Genomic DNA, 13724 nt, shown 5'->3' on the forward strand with positions numbered 1-13724 from the left:
TGAATATGGTTTCCTCAGCTGTAATACCCCTCATGTTTTGACGGTATTCTGTTAGCTAGTTGTGAGTGCCTTCAACATTCACGCCATATATCTGTTCTGTTGTCTTAGACATTCTTACCAGCTTTGATTGGGTTGTCTGTGTGGTCATCCTCAAGAGAGTGCTAGATTTTTAGTGAATTTATGGGTTTTGTTTTCTGAGTCATTGTGTTTGTTCATGGGGAGGATGTTTAGCATCCATCCCATCAGCTTCATGATGTCATTCTATTTCTGGGTATCCTAATTTGATTTCTGTTAGTGCGATAAAGAATGTGACTAAAACAATTTGGTGAGGAAAGTGTTTATTTTGCCTTATATCTCCAAATTACAGTCCATCATTAAGGGCAGTCAGAGCACAAACTCAGCGAGGAACTGAGGCAGAGACCAGGGAGGAATGCTGGTCCCTGGCTCGTCGCTTTCTTGCATCTGTTCAGCTAGCTTTCTTAGGACTCCATGGATAGGGGTGGCTCTTCCCATAGTAAACTAGACCTTCTTATATCAATTAACAATCAAGAAAATATACCACTAACATGTCCACAGACAATCTGATCGAAGCATTCTCTCAATTGAGACACCCTCAGATATCTCTGAACTGTGTCAAGGTGACATTTGTAGCTAACTGAGACAATAGACTTTCTCAAAGGCCAAAGAAATATTCCACTCTTGTAATATAACCTTTAAGGTTGCTTTGGGGGGAGGGTTAAAAGAACAACTGTTTCACCAGATTAGACAAAAGAAACACAAAAGTTGATTATCTATTGGAAAATCTATTGCAGAATATTTGAAGGAACCCATGGAAAAAATGATCACTTACTAGCATATAAAGACGATAACTAGAGAAACAATGAAAGTTCAGTGGTGGGCTGGAGAGAGAGCTCAGAGGTAAAGAGCATTGCCTGCTCTTCCAAAGGTCATGAGTTCAATTCCCAGCAACCACATGGTGGCTCACCTATAGCCACCTATAGGCAGAATAGGTTCTGCCTATATTGGTAGTTTGTCAGTCACTGTCTTCTGTGTCCTACAGAATGTCTAGCAGATTCTTTCATGAAGCAAGAATCCTGAAGATCGTCTCACCTTTAGGCAAGTTCAGCAGTCATTTCTCTGTAGGACCTGCATTTTCAGTTTATACAGCATAACATCAAGCAGTCCAAGCAAGAACAGTTTCTTGCCCAAATGGCGAGCAAACTCCATAAGGAGTCTCTTCAGTGCCCATCTTCCTCTTGAAGTTATTAGTGTTGCCAGGAGTAGATGTCTCCCAATGTCATAGAAAGTGTAAGTTCTTAAAACATTTTAAATGCCATATACCGAAGGTCTCTGAAAGATTTGAAGATACCTATCTAACTGAAATATATCTCTATATATCTAGAAAACCTAACTAACATAACTACAAGCTTGACTATAGTAGATGACTATTAACCTGTATTTCTTAATTATACATTACATTTATAATGATTTGCACAAACATAATATCTCAATCAGGAGCAGGAATATACATATAACAAAATTGACCTAAAATTTGTATCAATAGACCAAATTCCATACCAATGCAAAGTATTGATCTCTGTATCACATCCTCCTTTAAATGTAAACAAACATTTATAAACAATTTTGGGAATTTCGGCATAGTTCTTTTCAAACTGTGTCCTGCTTTTTTGGGGCAAAGTAATATTTTGGGAATGTTCACGGTTACCTTTTGGGGGGGGGTCTCGGTCAATCAACCCACATTAGTATGGAAGAAATCTATGGGTTCTCATCCTCTGTCAAAACAAACAAACAAACAAACACCTTTTTTTCCAAAGCATCAAATCCTTAGACCCAAATTTGGAAGTCAAGATATCTTTATTGGTTTAGCTTAGCAGTCCCCAGAATCAAATGTCTCTCTGCAGTCAAAAATTCAAAGAAAACACAATAGTATACATAATACAGACTCTCTGTGTATATTCCATCTTTATATGTCTTACTTTTCCTTATTATTTAATCTATGACTGTGCTCTGTCTATTTAAAGACTTTACCTTTTTTATTTTTTTTTTGACTTATCGTCTTGTCTTTTTTTTAAATTTTTTTTTATTGAGAAAAAAAAATTTCCGCCTCCTCCCAGCCTCCCACTCCTCCCCCCCTCCCCCCACTCCTCTCCCCGTCCTCCCACTCCTCTCCCCCTCCCCCCACTCCCCTCCCCATCCCTCTCAAGTCTGAAGAGCAGTCAGGGTTCCCTGCCCTGTGGAAAGTCCAAAGTCCTCCCCCCTCCGTCCTGGTCTAGGAAGGTGAACATCCAAACTGGCTAGGCTCCCACAAAGCCAGAACATGAAGTAGGATCAAAACCCAGTGCCATTGTCCTTGGCTTCTCAGCAGCCCTCATTGTCCGCCATATTCAGAGAGTCCGGTTTTATCCCCTGCTTTTTCAGTCACAGTCCAGCTGGCCTTGGTGAGCTCCCAATAGATCAGCCCCATTGTCTCCGTCAGTGGGTGCACCCCTCTTGGTCCTGACTTCCTTGCTCATCTTCTCCCTCCTTCTGTTCCTCATTGGGATTTTGGGAGCTCAGTCCAGTGCTCCAGTGTGGGTCTCTGTAAAGCCTTTACCTTTTTTTTTTTTAAAAAAAAAAACTGGATTTATCCCATGCTTTTTCAGACCTAGGCCAGCTGGCCTTGGTGAGATCCCAATAGAACATCCCCATTGTCTTAGTGTGTGGGTGCACCCCTCGTGGTCCTGAGTTCCTTGCTCGTGCTCCGTCTCCTTCTGCTCCTGATTTGGACCTTGAGATTTCTGTCCGGAAAAGCATGGGATAAATCCAGACTAGCTGAACATAGCGGACAATGAGGAATACTGAGAACTCAAGAACAATTGCAGTGGGTTTTTGATCCTACTGCACGTACTGGCTTTGTGGGAGCCTAGGCAGTTTGAATGCTCACCTTAGGAGACCTGGATAGAGGTGGGCAGTCCTTGGGCTTCCCACAGGTCAGGGAACCCTGATTGCTCTTCGAGCAGATGAGGGGGGGGAGGACTTGATCGGGGGAGGGGGAGGGAAATGGGAAGCGGTTGTGGGGACGAGGCAGAAATTCTTAATAAATAAATAAATTAAAATAAAAAAAAAAACTGTTTACTTCTTTTTATAGCTGTCTATATTCTTTTTCTTTTCTCTCCTAAGCCTCCGTACATTATTTAAACACACTGTGACCCATTTAGAGGTCTTTTCATCTGAATTTGTCATTCTTATGTATCTGAAACCCTTTTCTAAGCAGGACTACTTTTTTAAATGTTAAGCAGCATGAGTAGGACTAAGGGTGCTTTGCTTTTTGACTCTGCCCAGTCCAACATGGTGGAGTCGTGTTCACCACCTCTGTTACATTTCCAGGAATACAGCGAGTCTATGTCACACCATTAAGTAGTTTGTAACATGCTGCACACAAACCCCACTCATATGCTCTGTAGCCAGACCTCCTGAAAGAGTCAGAGCTGTTTGTACCGGCAAATTAAAAGCTGCTGTTTTTTTTAATAAGCCACACTTTTTTTACTGCACCTCCCTTGCAAACAGAGCCTATTTGTAAAAATGCTGTTACCAAGAAGCTGTGCTTGGCTCCCATTTTTGTTGGTCTAGAAGCCTTTTTTTTTTTATTTTTAAAGCTTTCTTAGACTTTATGTGGAAATTCTTGCCCCAAGCTGGCAACCAAACTGTTAGACTATGTTTCACATAGGAACACAAAGATATGTAAAATGTAAAATGCCTAGGGTCTGTTAAAATGACTCAGCCACTAATGTGATTGCCATGCAAGCATGAGGACGTGAGTTCAAATCCCCAGAGTATGAAGAAATGCTGGTAATAAAGGTGGAGAAAAGGGATTCTCAGAGCAAGCTTATTGTAGAGACTCCCTGGGTTTGACTAAGCACCCAGCCTCTGTAAGTAAGATAGAAGCAAACCAGGACAACTCTGGGCCTCCACATAAACAAAGGCTTTAGCCTAACATCAAAGTTTAGCCTAAGATACTTCAGTCTAAGATTTAAGTTTTATGTGATCTATCTTTGGTTTACCATGCCCAATAGTGTATCTTATCCATGTGACTATGGATAGAAATTACTTTGAAGTAGAAGTTTATTTATTTATTTTTCATTTACTGGTTTCTCTTTCCCATCCTGTTGTTATAATGCTCACCACTTTTATGTACTTAATTCCCATGAGAAGTTTATTTTAGTTTTTATTTTATGTGTGTGAGTATTTTCCTGCACTTGGATAAACTCTGTGCACACAGTGCACACAGAAGCCAGAAGAGGAACTTAGCTCCCCTGGAATTGGAGTTACAGAAATTTATGAGCCACTATGTGGGTTCTGGGTTTTCTGAAAAGAAACAAGTGTTCATACCAAGTGAGCCACTTCTCTAGCCCCTGGAAGAACACTTACTTCAAAGTAAATAATCAAGATTACCTTTCATTGATAGATATTATTAATATACCTAATATTTAGAGTGAACTAAAGGCTACCAAACAAAAGCAACAGGCCACTTTCTTCAATATTAGTTTAGTAAAAAACTGAAGGCATTATTTTCTCACCCTCAGTAAAATCAATTTTATGATTTAAAACCAGTGTTCTGTACCTTTCCAGTGTTTGCCATATATGTGTTTATTTACCACAGGAAATGTGTCCTTGGTGTGAGTACACTGACTTCAAGACTTGGCTTCATTTTTCTGTACACATTCAAGGTTATATTGTCAAGTAGTATATAATCCAAAGAACAGTGTGTAATGCAAACAAAATGGAAGGTTTTTTTTTTAGTTTATTTTACTCATTTATTTGGAACAAGGTTTTATTTGATAGCCAGGTTTCAAATCCATGTTCTTCCTGTGTTAGCTGGTCAGGTACTGCTTGTAACATTTTAATAGCTATGTTTTCTGTCATGGGCGAGCAGGGTGTGAGGAGTTGGGTTTTAAATGCTTGTGTGTAAGGTAATAAAAGATGAAAGTGAGAATCACCTGCCTCTTGTTCTAGAGCAAGAACAGTTCTGAGTGAGAGGTGAGGTCTGGTCCCATCAGGTATGCCCATGGGTCTAAATTTTGCAGAGCACTGAGATTACAGAAGGCATCAACTTATATTAAGGGTACTTGAACCTAATCTCACTTTGCAGATAGATTTTGAAAGAACTTTGAAATATCATTTTTATTTGTTTAAAGTACTCTTTAGGAACAAGATTATCTACATTTATATTTTGGATTTGAAGTTTGTTGTATACTAAAATATATGAAAAAAATTAAAATCCATTAAAGAATAGCTTATCATAAGTGAAGAAATTAGGGTTAAAACAAAAGCAATAAAAGTAAAGGCTGATTAGAGCTGTAAGCATCCAACCTTGAATTTCAGAGTAAGCTTCCATGTAGTAAGGAACAGCGGGCTGCGTCCCGCCACCCGGCTAGTTTTACCAGAAATAATTACACAGAAACTGTATTCTTTTAAACACTGCTTGGCCTATTAGCTCTAGCCTCTTACTGGCTAATTCTCACATCTTGATTAACCCATTTCTAATAATCTGTGTAGCACCACAAGGTGTTGGCTTACCAGGATGGATCTTATCCTGCGTCCATCTTGGAGAGGAGAGCTATAGCGTCTGGCTCACTTCCCTTCTTCCCAGCATTCTGTTCTGTCTGCTCCACCCACCTAAGGGCTGGTCTCTCAAAGGCCAAGCAGTTTCTTTATTAATTAACGAATGAAAGCAACAGATAGACAAATGACCCTCCTCTATCACTTCCAAGTGTGGAATTTTAAATAAGGATGCACTTTTCCTGTTTGCTTTTCAAGGTAGCTGGTCTAAGGGCCATGGTGAAGGGCGATGGAGGGTGAGTAAAAGACAGATGCTCAGGAGTGTTCACACACACACACACACACACACACACACACACAGAGAGAGAGAGAGAGAGAGAGAGAGAGAGAGAGAGAGAGAGAGCACTGATAAATACAGACTCAAGAATGCATAGTCAAATACACACAGTCACACACACACACACACACAAAGTTCATTAGCTTCATAGGGAGAAAGCCAGCCATTAAAGTTGGTTGTCATTAAAATGACATTGATGGGAGTGCTTAAAGCAACCATAGTGTTTCTAGAGTCTTACTGCCTGATGGTTGGAATGGGGACTAAAGGGGAAAAAATGAGATGAATAGCCTTCCACTTGGTATTACAACCTTTCTATTTGAACTAGAGCAAAGCTAAGAGGCACATAAGCATCCACAACATTAAATCCACTCCAAAATATGTATAAGTATACATTAAATCCAAGCATTCCCCTGCCTTCCCCACGTCCATGGAACCCACACTATTGCATCACCACATTCCACATTCTCACCTGTTGCTAGGTGCACTGGTCATCGCTGTTCAACCAAGGGCCAAGTGCTGTGTTTTCTTCAGACTTCATACAGAGGAGTGGTACCTAGGTTGAATCCTTGAGAGAAGACCCATCAGCCTTGATTCGAGAACCTGAAGGCCCTCCCCTTAGACACTACAAATCAAAACAGTCTTCTCTCAGTGTATCATTCTGTTACTGACATCAGCAACCAAGACAGATGAAGCCAACCCCACTGGATCAGAAGTCAGACGAAGCCTCAAGAGCAGTGAATTGCTGTGAGTTGGTTAGGGCAAACACACAGGATATAAGATGTAGTTGAATGAGGGAAGACAATAAAAATTGACCACTATTTAATGTTTATTCAGTGAAATAGATTGATTTATGTAAATGAAAACCTCTAAAATTTGTTTTAAATTTGATTTTTTAAAAACTTTATCATGAAATGTTACCTTTAACCATTTAAATTACAAGATATTTAAGCATGTCTTGTACAAATAAACATAGTTTATTGATTTGTTCTGTGAAAAACCATGATTTATTTAGGAATCAAACATGTAAGGCAATTGAGTTTAGTTACCTTGGTAACACCTGGAGTGAACTACTCTGTCTAAAAATATTTCTCACATTGCTTATATTTTATGTGAAATTATAATTAGATGATAGTTGCAAAGGATTTTCACAAATGGTAATTATCATCCAACCTAATATATAAATAAGTTTATCTATGTATATGTTTATATAACATGATCTCAGATTAAAGAAAACAACATAGTAGGTTTAATTTTTAACTGTACTAGAAATTTAATTTGGTTTATGTTAGTATGGATTTGGCTTCAAATGTAATATATATTTAGGTTATTTATTCAATATTAGAAAACTTTCTTACAGGGAATGTTTGATATATTTTTAGAGGATGCAAGTGAACAAAACTGAGAACATGTGTTTATGAGTGCTCTCCTCCAGATTCTCTTTGACTGAAATAACAAAAATTAAATAACCCATGTGTATTAGCATAAATGCTTCAATTAGAATAAAAGCACATTTTTCAATTTTTTAATAGATCATTCCCTCTAATTCTGTGTTTAAAAACAAAACACATTTCATGGTTAAAAAGTTGGTTTTGCTTTAACAAGTAAATAGCTATAGAAACCACCATTATGCTATTTGGTACAGTTTTTTTAAACATTCTTGAGTATATCATCTCTGTCCATAAATATGCTTTGATTAGAAATATAAAATGTGAAATGTGATATGATTTTTTCATTTAAATATGTTTTAACTGATTTACTGTTTTAAATTATTGTTCAAGTAATTTTATTTAAATTCATTAGTTGCCTTTAATTTCCCTTCCATCTTGGTCCTCTGGTGTTCATCCTGGATCCCTGGTGTCCATCCTGGACCCCTGGTGTTCATTCTGGACCCCTGGTGTTCATCCTGAATCCTGGTGTTCATCCTGAATCCTGGTGTTCATCCTGGAACCCGTGTGTCCATCCTGGACACCTGGTGTTCATCATCGACCCCTGGTGTTCATCCTGGACCCTGGGTGTTCATCCTGGATCCCTGGCTGTCCTATTTCTGCTCCTCACTGTTCTTATTTCTCTCCCTACCCATCTCAGTCTTCGGAGATGCCAACTTTGATGGTTTCTGATTCTTTTAACTGATCACCTCTATATTTTCCTTTTATCCTTTTCATACCACTGTCCTAATAAAAGTCTGAGTAATGTCTGTAAAATAGAATTTTATAGTCAGGTGTATACTAGGTAAAGAGATACCATCTCAGAACTCAAAACAACATCGGGAAAAATAGGTTTTCTGTTGTCCTGTCACCTCCCCGTCAAACAGACCTAACGTGCTCACATTGGCTCTGAATGAGGGCCCAGCCCTCCAACAGCATGTAACTTCCTATTCTATTACTTTCTTCCTTCTTTTCCCAGTCTGTGTTTGGTGCTTACCGTGATCTCTTACATGTCCTTTGCCCAAAATAATCTTCTGTCCATGACTTGGCTTGTGCTGAGTCCCCTCCGAGGAAAATTCCCAACATGTTCACCTGGCAGCTGTTTTTTATTGTAGGAGTTCAATTTGTACCACCACAGTCCCAGAAGACTTAATTTATTGACCTGAATAGCAGCTGAATGTGTTTGTTTTACGATAACTTTTCTGTCCCTTTAATTATTTGTGAATCACCGAAAGCAGATCTCAATAGACCAAGTATTTATTTACATATTGGATCCAGAGTCATAAACCTAAAAAAGGTCTGTGGATAAATAAGTAAACAGACCTGTTTTAGAGGTTCAGTGTGTTTTTCCATTAATGGAATTGATTAAAAACCTTAACTTACACCCTACAAACAATGCTGATTTCATAATATCCAGTAGTGTGCAAAATCACAGTGCATCTTATTCCTCTTACTCACTTATATTACTATAGTTAAGATCCATTAATAACCTTTTAAAGAAATAGATTCTCATATCTGTTCACCATTACCCTTCATAGTCTATGATAAATTTGGATAAGAAAAATGCAATGTAAATTTTTTAAATAAATTTTATCTATGTATTTTCCTTTTGTACATTGAAACAAAAATCAGCTACCCATCTAGCTTTTCCTATCACTACCTCATGAGCCCACATTTCCCTAAATATTAAAATGAAATATGATAAGTATATAATATTCTATTTCTCTTATTAATCCACTTTTTAAAAATCTTTGTTATTTTTTAATTTTGCTATTCAGATTAATATTGGTACACATGTATTTTTAACTTCACAGAGCTACACACAAAGATTAAACCATCTACACTTAAAAGTCCCTAAAGTAAACATCCTGGGACAAAGATTATGAGTGTTTTTAATATATTTTATGTAATACTTAACACCTAGGAAACATATAGCAATATGTCCATACCTGGATAGGACCTGCCATTTATTAGTGAATTGCCTTCAAGTCTGAATATTCTTAATGCAGGAGTCAAATACTTTTGTAGAATAATTGGTCATTATCTCATTCTTTTTGTTAAATTGACTTTTTTTTTCAAATTACTTTTGATATTGAACTGTCTTCTCTTTTATTTGACATCATGTTTGTGTTTTAGTGTGTTCATTGAATTAAAAAATAATTCCTGCTTCAAAACAAGGTTACTACTTAGTTAAATTACATTTCTGAATAAAATCAGAGGAATATTGCTGCACATCTATCAGAACTTAGTCGACGCTAGTTGGAGATGATCGAGCATATTCCTTAAACCATGCATCTCTCTTCTCAACAGATGACTCTGCCGCAGAGAGCTTTAATGGCAATGAGACTCTGGGGCACAGCTCAGTCGCTTCAGGAGGGGCTCATGGCAGGGAGACTGGGGACTCCAGCAGTGATGGCAAAACTGGGCTGGAACAAGAAGACCAGCCACTGAACTTGAGCGACAGTCCCCTCTCTGCACAGCTGACTTCAGAGTACAGGATAGATGACCAAGGTAGTAATGGGAAAAACAAGTACAAGAACCTTCTAATCTCCGACCTCAAGATGGAACGGGAAGCAAGAGAAAACGGAAGCAAGGTAAGATTCCATTACGATTGCGGGATGGTTTTTACATGGTCATGAATGTCAAGAGGAAGCACACATGTAAATTACTGATAAACTCTTAATCATGCATCGTGTGTGTTCACAAAACATTATGCCGGGGCAATAGAATCAAGCGGAACATGTCGTGATGCTGTGGGTGTTACTTGATAAAGGAATTGTTTGATTTAATGTATTTAATTCCTGTGATTTACTTGTGGATCAGTCCCTGGGAACTTGCCATGTACAAGTGTGAAACGTTTAGTCTCAAGTCACAATTGTGAACAACAAAGGCATCACTTTCTCATTTCTCTAGATTGGATAGACAAATAGGCAGAAAGTTTCAATTCAATTCTCCAGTTTGCTCTGGAGACCTGGGGCTTCATTACTAATTTGCTTTAGGGATGCCAAGAACTGTAAAATGTCAGTGGCCAAGTTGGAATTTGTAGATTAAATATGTACAGAAAGCTGTCATGGATTCAAAACCTCCTTCAGACATATTATCTAAATTCTAGATAGTTTACATTAAACTAAATTGCAACATCTCTATGCTTAGTTTATTTCTTAAAACATTTTAATCTTTGAAAGCATCCACACTAGACGTTCTGCTGTGCTCATTTTAAAGAACCAGTTTCTTCTATAGATGTCAGTCATCTTGTTAGAATCTTAATCCAGAGAACTTTATTACATTCTTCATTTTGATGTCCTTGATTCATGCAGGCCTTTAACATCTAGTTGTAGACCTAGCATTTAGTAGAGATCCTATAAACAGAGTGTCTCAACCTGGATTAATTCTATCATTTGCAAAAGCTCTGTGCTTTTGAAATTGGCTCTATTTAAGTCTCCTCCTTGCCTGAGGGTGTGTTGCATTATCCTCTTTCAGTGAGTCACTTGACATTGTAAGACACTTAAGCTCTTCTAAGGGAGACCACTACCATTTGCTCTGGTAAATGTATCAATACATTCTTTGGTGGTTCAAAGATAGATCATACATTGCAAGTGTTTTTCTACTTACTGACATTTGAAGCATTGCAAACATAGAATAGAAAGGTACATTTTTCTTCATTCTATAGTATATTGTCTTTAAAAAGCCTAGGTAACCATAAAATATTTATATGCATACAAATAGAGAAGTTTACTTGTCATCGTGATGATACTGAATTTTAAGATTTTGGGGGCTCTTAACTCATTCAATTCATAAACTCATTCAAATTTAGGACTTTACTTTAATGTTAGTAACTATTTTAGGACCACAACCATCTTCATAAAGTTAAAGTTCTCTTAATTTAACATTAATCTTAAATGTAGCTTTACTTCTCTATTAAAGAAATCACAGAAAGGATAAACAGTGACAGAGCTTTCACTGTTTTTTCCAACATAATCAGAAATAAATTTGTTAAATTTTAAGGCATGTCACTTAATGCATCTCTGGAGTTTTGATCTTTGAGATTCGTGTGTCCTTCATGTTCTAAACATGCCAGGACTTGTACTCTTGGCTTAGAGGTTTCAAGGAACTTAGAATGACTAAAGTCCCTTAATCAAGGCTTTAGGGCATTTTAAGATTTTGGGTTATATTCACTGCAGTTAAGTATGATAAAGTTGCTTCTAACTTGGTTGTTATGAAGTTTATTATTCTGGCAACATTGTAGTGGTAAGTTGTAATTAGTAAGTTGGGAACTGAAGGAAAGAGGGGCAGAAGCCTGGTTACAGAGCTATCGCAGCAAGTTATAAGAAAAATAATGGATATAGGACTCAAAAAGCAATGGGAATGTAAAACCTAGTAAAAAAGAATGTGAGCTCGTTAGTTTTTTTTTCTTTTTGTTTTTAGTGTGTGGGCTGTGTGTGTGTGTGTGTGTGTGTGTGTGTTGTGCATGTACATGTATTGTTCATGTGTGTATAAATGCTGAACATGTGTGTATGTGGAATTCATGTGTGTATATAGACCCATTTGCAAGTGCTGGATTTTGTCTGTATTTTCTTTTCTGGAGTAGAGTCCACATGTGGAATATTGTAGGGTTTCTGGTCTCTGGTCAGCATTATTTTACCCTAAAACTACCAAAAGAATTTTGGCCCAAACTTTGTTCCATCAGCATTATCTTATAGATTTTCATGGAACTTTCTATCATTTCAGTGAAACCTTAGGTAATTACACAACCACCAATTTCTCTGTTTGTTGAAGCAATCTAAAAGCTTAATAATGTAGACTCACTGAGAAGCTTAGATTTATGAGTTTAACACTGACCTATTTCACAGTTTTATTGAGAATAATAACAAACAAAAAATGATTTAAAAGCATTTAAAGGCTAGAAGAGTGCATAGAGATGCTTGGAAAGCAGCCCTGAATTGGAGGATACTTTTTAATTGATTGCTTATTATTATGCAAATTCACTCAGTAGACCAGAGAGAAATCACATTAACCAATCTAAAGACAAGATATATTGCAACCAAAGAATTCAGATGGTATTTGTTTTCTTTGCTCACAACCACAGTTTAAGAGGCGAGTTAATAACATTAAAATTCAGAACTGAGGAGAAATGACAATGATTGTGGAAAATAAGACCCATGAAGAAATCTGAGGGAACCAACTCTATAGAGAAGAAAGGGTCATAAATCACAAGCCTAGTGTTTATACCAGGCTAGAAGTTATTAGTTGTTGGAACTGAAAACAAATCCAGAATTCAAATGGAGGGAAATATAGAACTCTAGAAATGCCGAAGGGTAGGTATTTAATTGTTACTTTTCTAATTTTGAGTTTTGGAGTCTAGTCACACTTTACATCATATGGTAAAATATTCTAATGCAATCTCACAAGAATAATGTCTCAATAATAACTGCTGTTACATGTAATAGCATATTTATAATATACTCATATCAAGCAGGGCTTGTGATTACTGTTTCGTGCCTAATAGGCAATCTTGCTTATAATCTTCAGGCTCAGATCCCAGGATGGTTCTGTTTTTACTTTATTTAATGATATTTTTTTCTCCACATGTTCCTTGTCATATTTTTTCAATTAATGTTTCATTTACATTTCACTAAAATGAAATGTTACCATTCAAATTAAAGACCATGAAATATTAATTATAATTACCAAGAAGATTGATATTGCATTTTTTTCTGCTATGAATAGAAGAAAGCATTCAAGGAATGACCTCTTAAGTTGTGTGTGCATGAGATCATCTTTGAAATGCTAACTGTAGTACTTGGACTTTGTAATTAGATTGGCTTTGTTTGTGGGCGTTCTAATTTATTATTGTTTAAAATTGATGATTTTTAGTAACATTTTTTTTGTTGCTCTGTAATGATGTTGGTCCTGATAAGTAGTTGTTTAGGTTAGAAATGATGGTGGATGATACTTTGTTGTCAGAAAGAACAAGTTTAGGAAATTGCAATTTTACCTGGATGACAGACACATTTTTTAAAAAAATATGGAAAATGATATCTATAAGAGAATATCATCTGGGCCTACTATTCATTTCTTAAATGAATTCTTTCTAATTTTTTATTTTATTCAATTTGTGTGGAGTGTAAGGGTCTCATGTATAGACCAATAGATAGAAGTCAAATAGCCAGATTTCATAGATAGACATCTCTACTTATGTAATCATCTTGCTATCCCATAGATTTATTTTTTTATTGAGAAAAGGAAAAAAAAAGTTTCCGCCTCCTCCCAGCCTCCCATTTCCCTCCCCCTCCTCCCACCCTTCTCCCCCTCCCCCCTCTGTCCATGTCTATGAAGGTGAACATCCAAACTGGCCAGGCTCCCACAAAGCCAGAACATGAAGTAGGATCAAAACCCCATGCCAT

General features: G+C 37.1%; 1 protein-coding gene across 6 annotated transcripts in view; it reads left to right on the plus strand.

The window, feature by feature from the left end:
* The window catches only part of LOC121453452 (nucleolar protein 4), a 350206-nt gene that overhangs the window by 214300 nt on the left and 122182 nt on the right, over positions 1-13724 (plus strand). For all 6 annotated transcript variants that reach the window (XM_041660248.1, XM_041660243.1, XM_041660246.1 and 3 more), the window contains one exon: positions 9631-9914. In XM_041660248.1, the coding sequence (XP_041516182.1) occupies positions 9631-9914 (284 nt within the window). The remainder of the gene's footprint in view (positions 1-9630; positions 9915-13724) is intronic.

The sequence above is a fragment of the Microtus oregoni genome, unplaced genomic scaffold (assembly GCF_018167655.1).
Source record: "Microtus oregoni isolate MIOR12 unplaced genomic scaffold, Mior012 000011F_ref0000422, whole genome shotgun sequence".
Lineage (NCBI taxonomy): Eukaryota > Metazoa > Chordata > Mammalia > Rodentia > Cricetidae > Microtus > Microtus oregoni.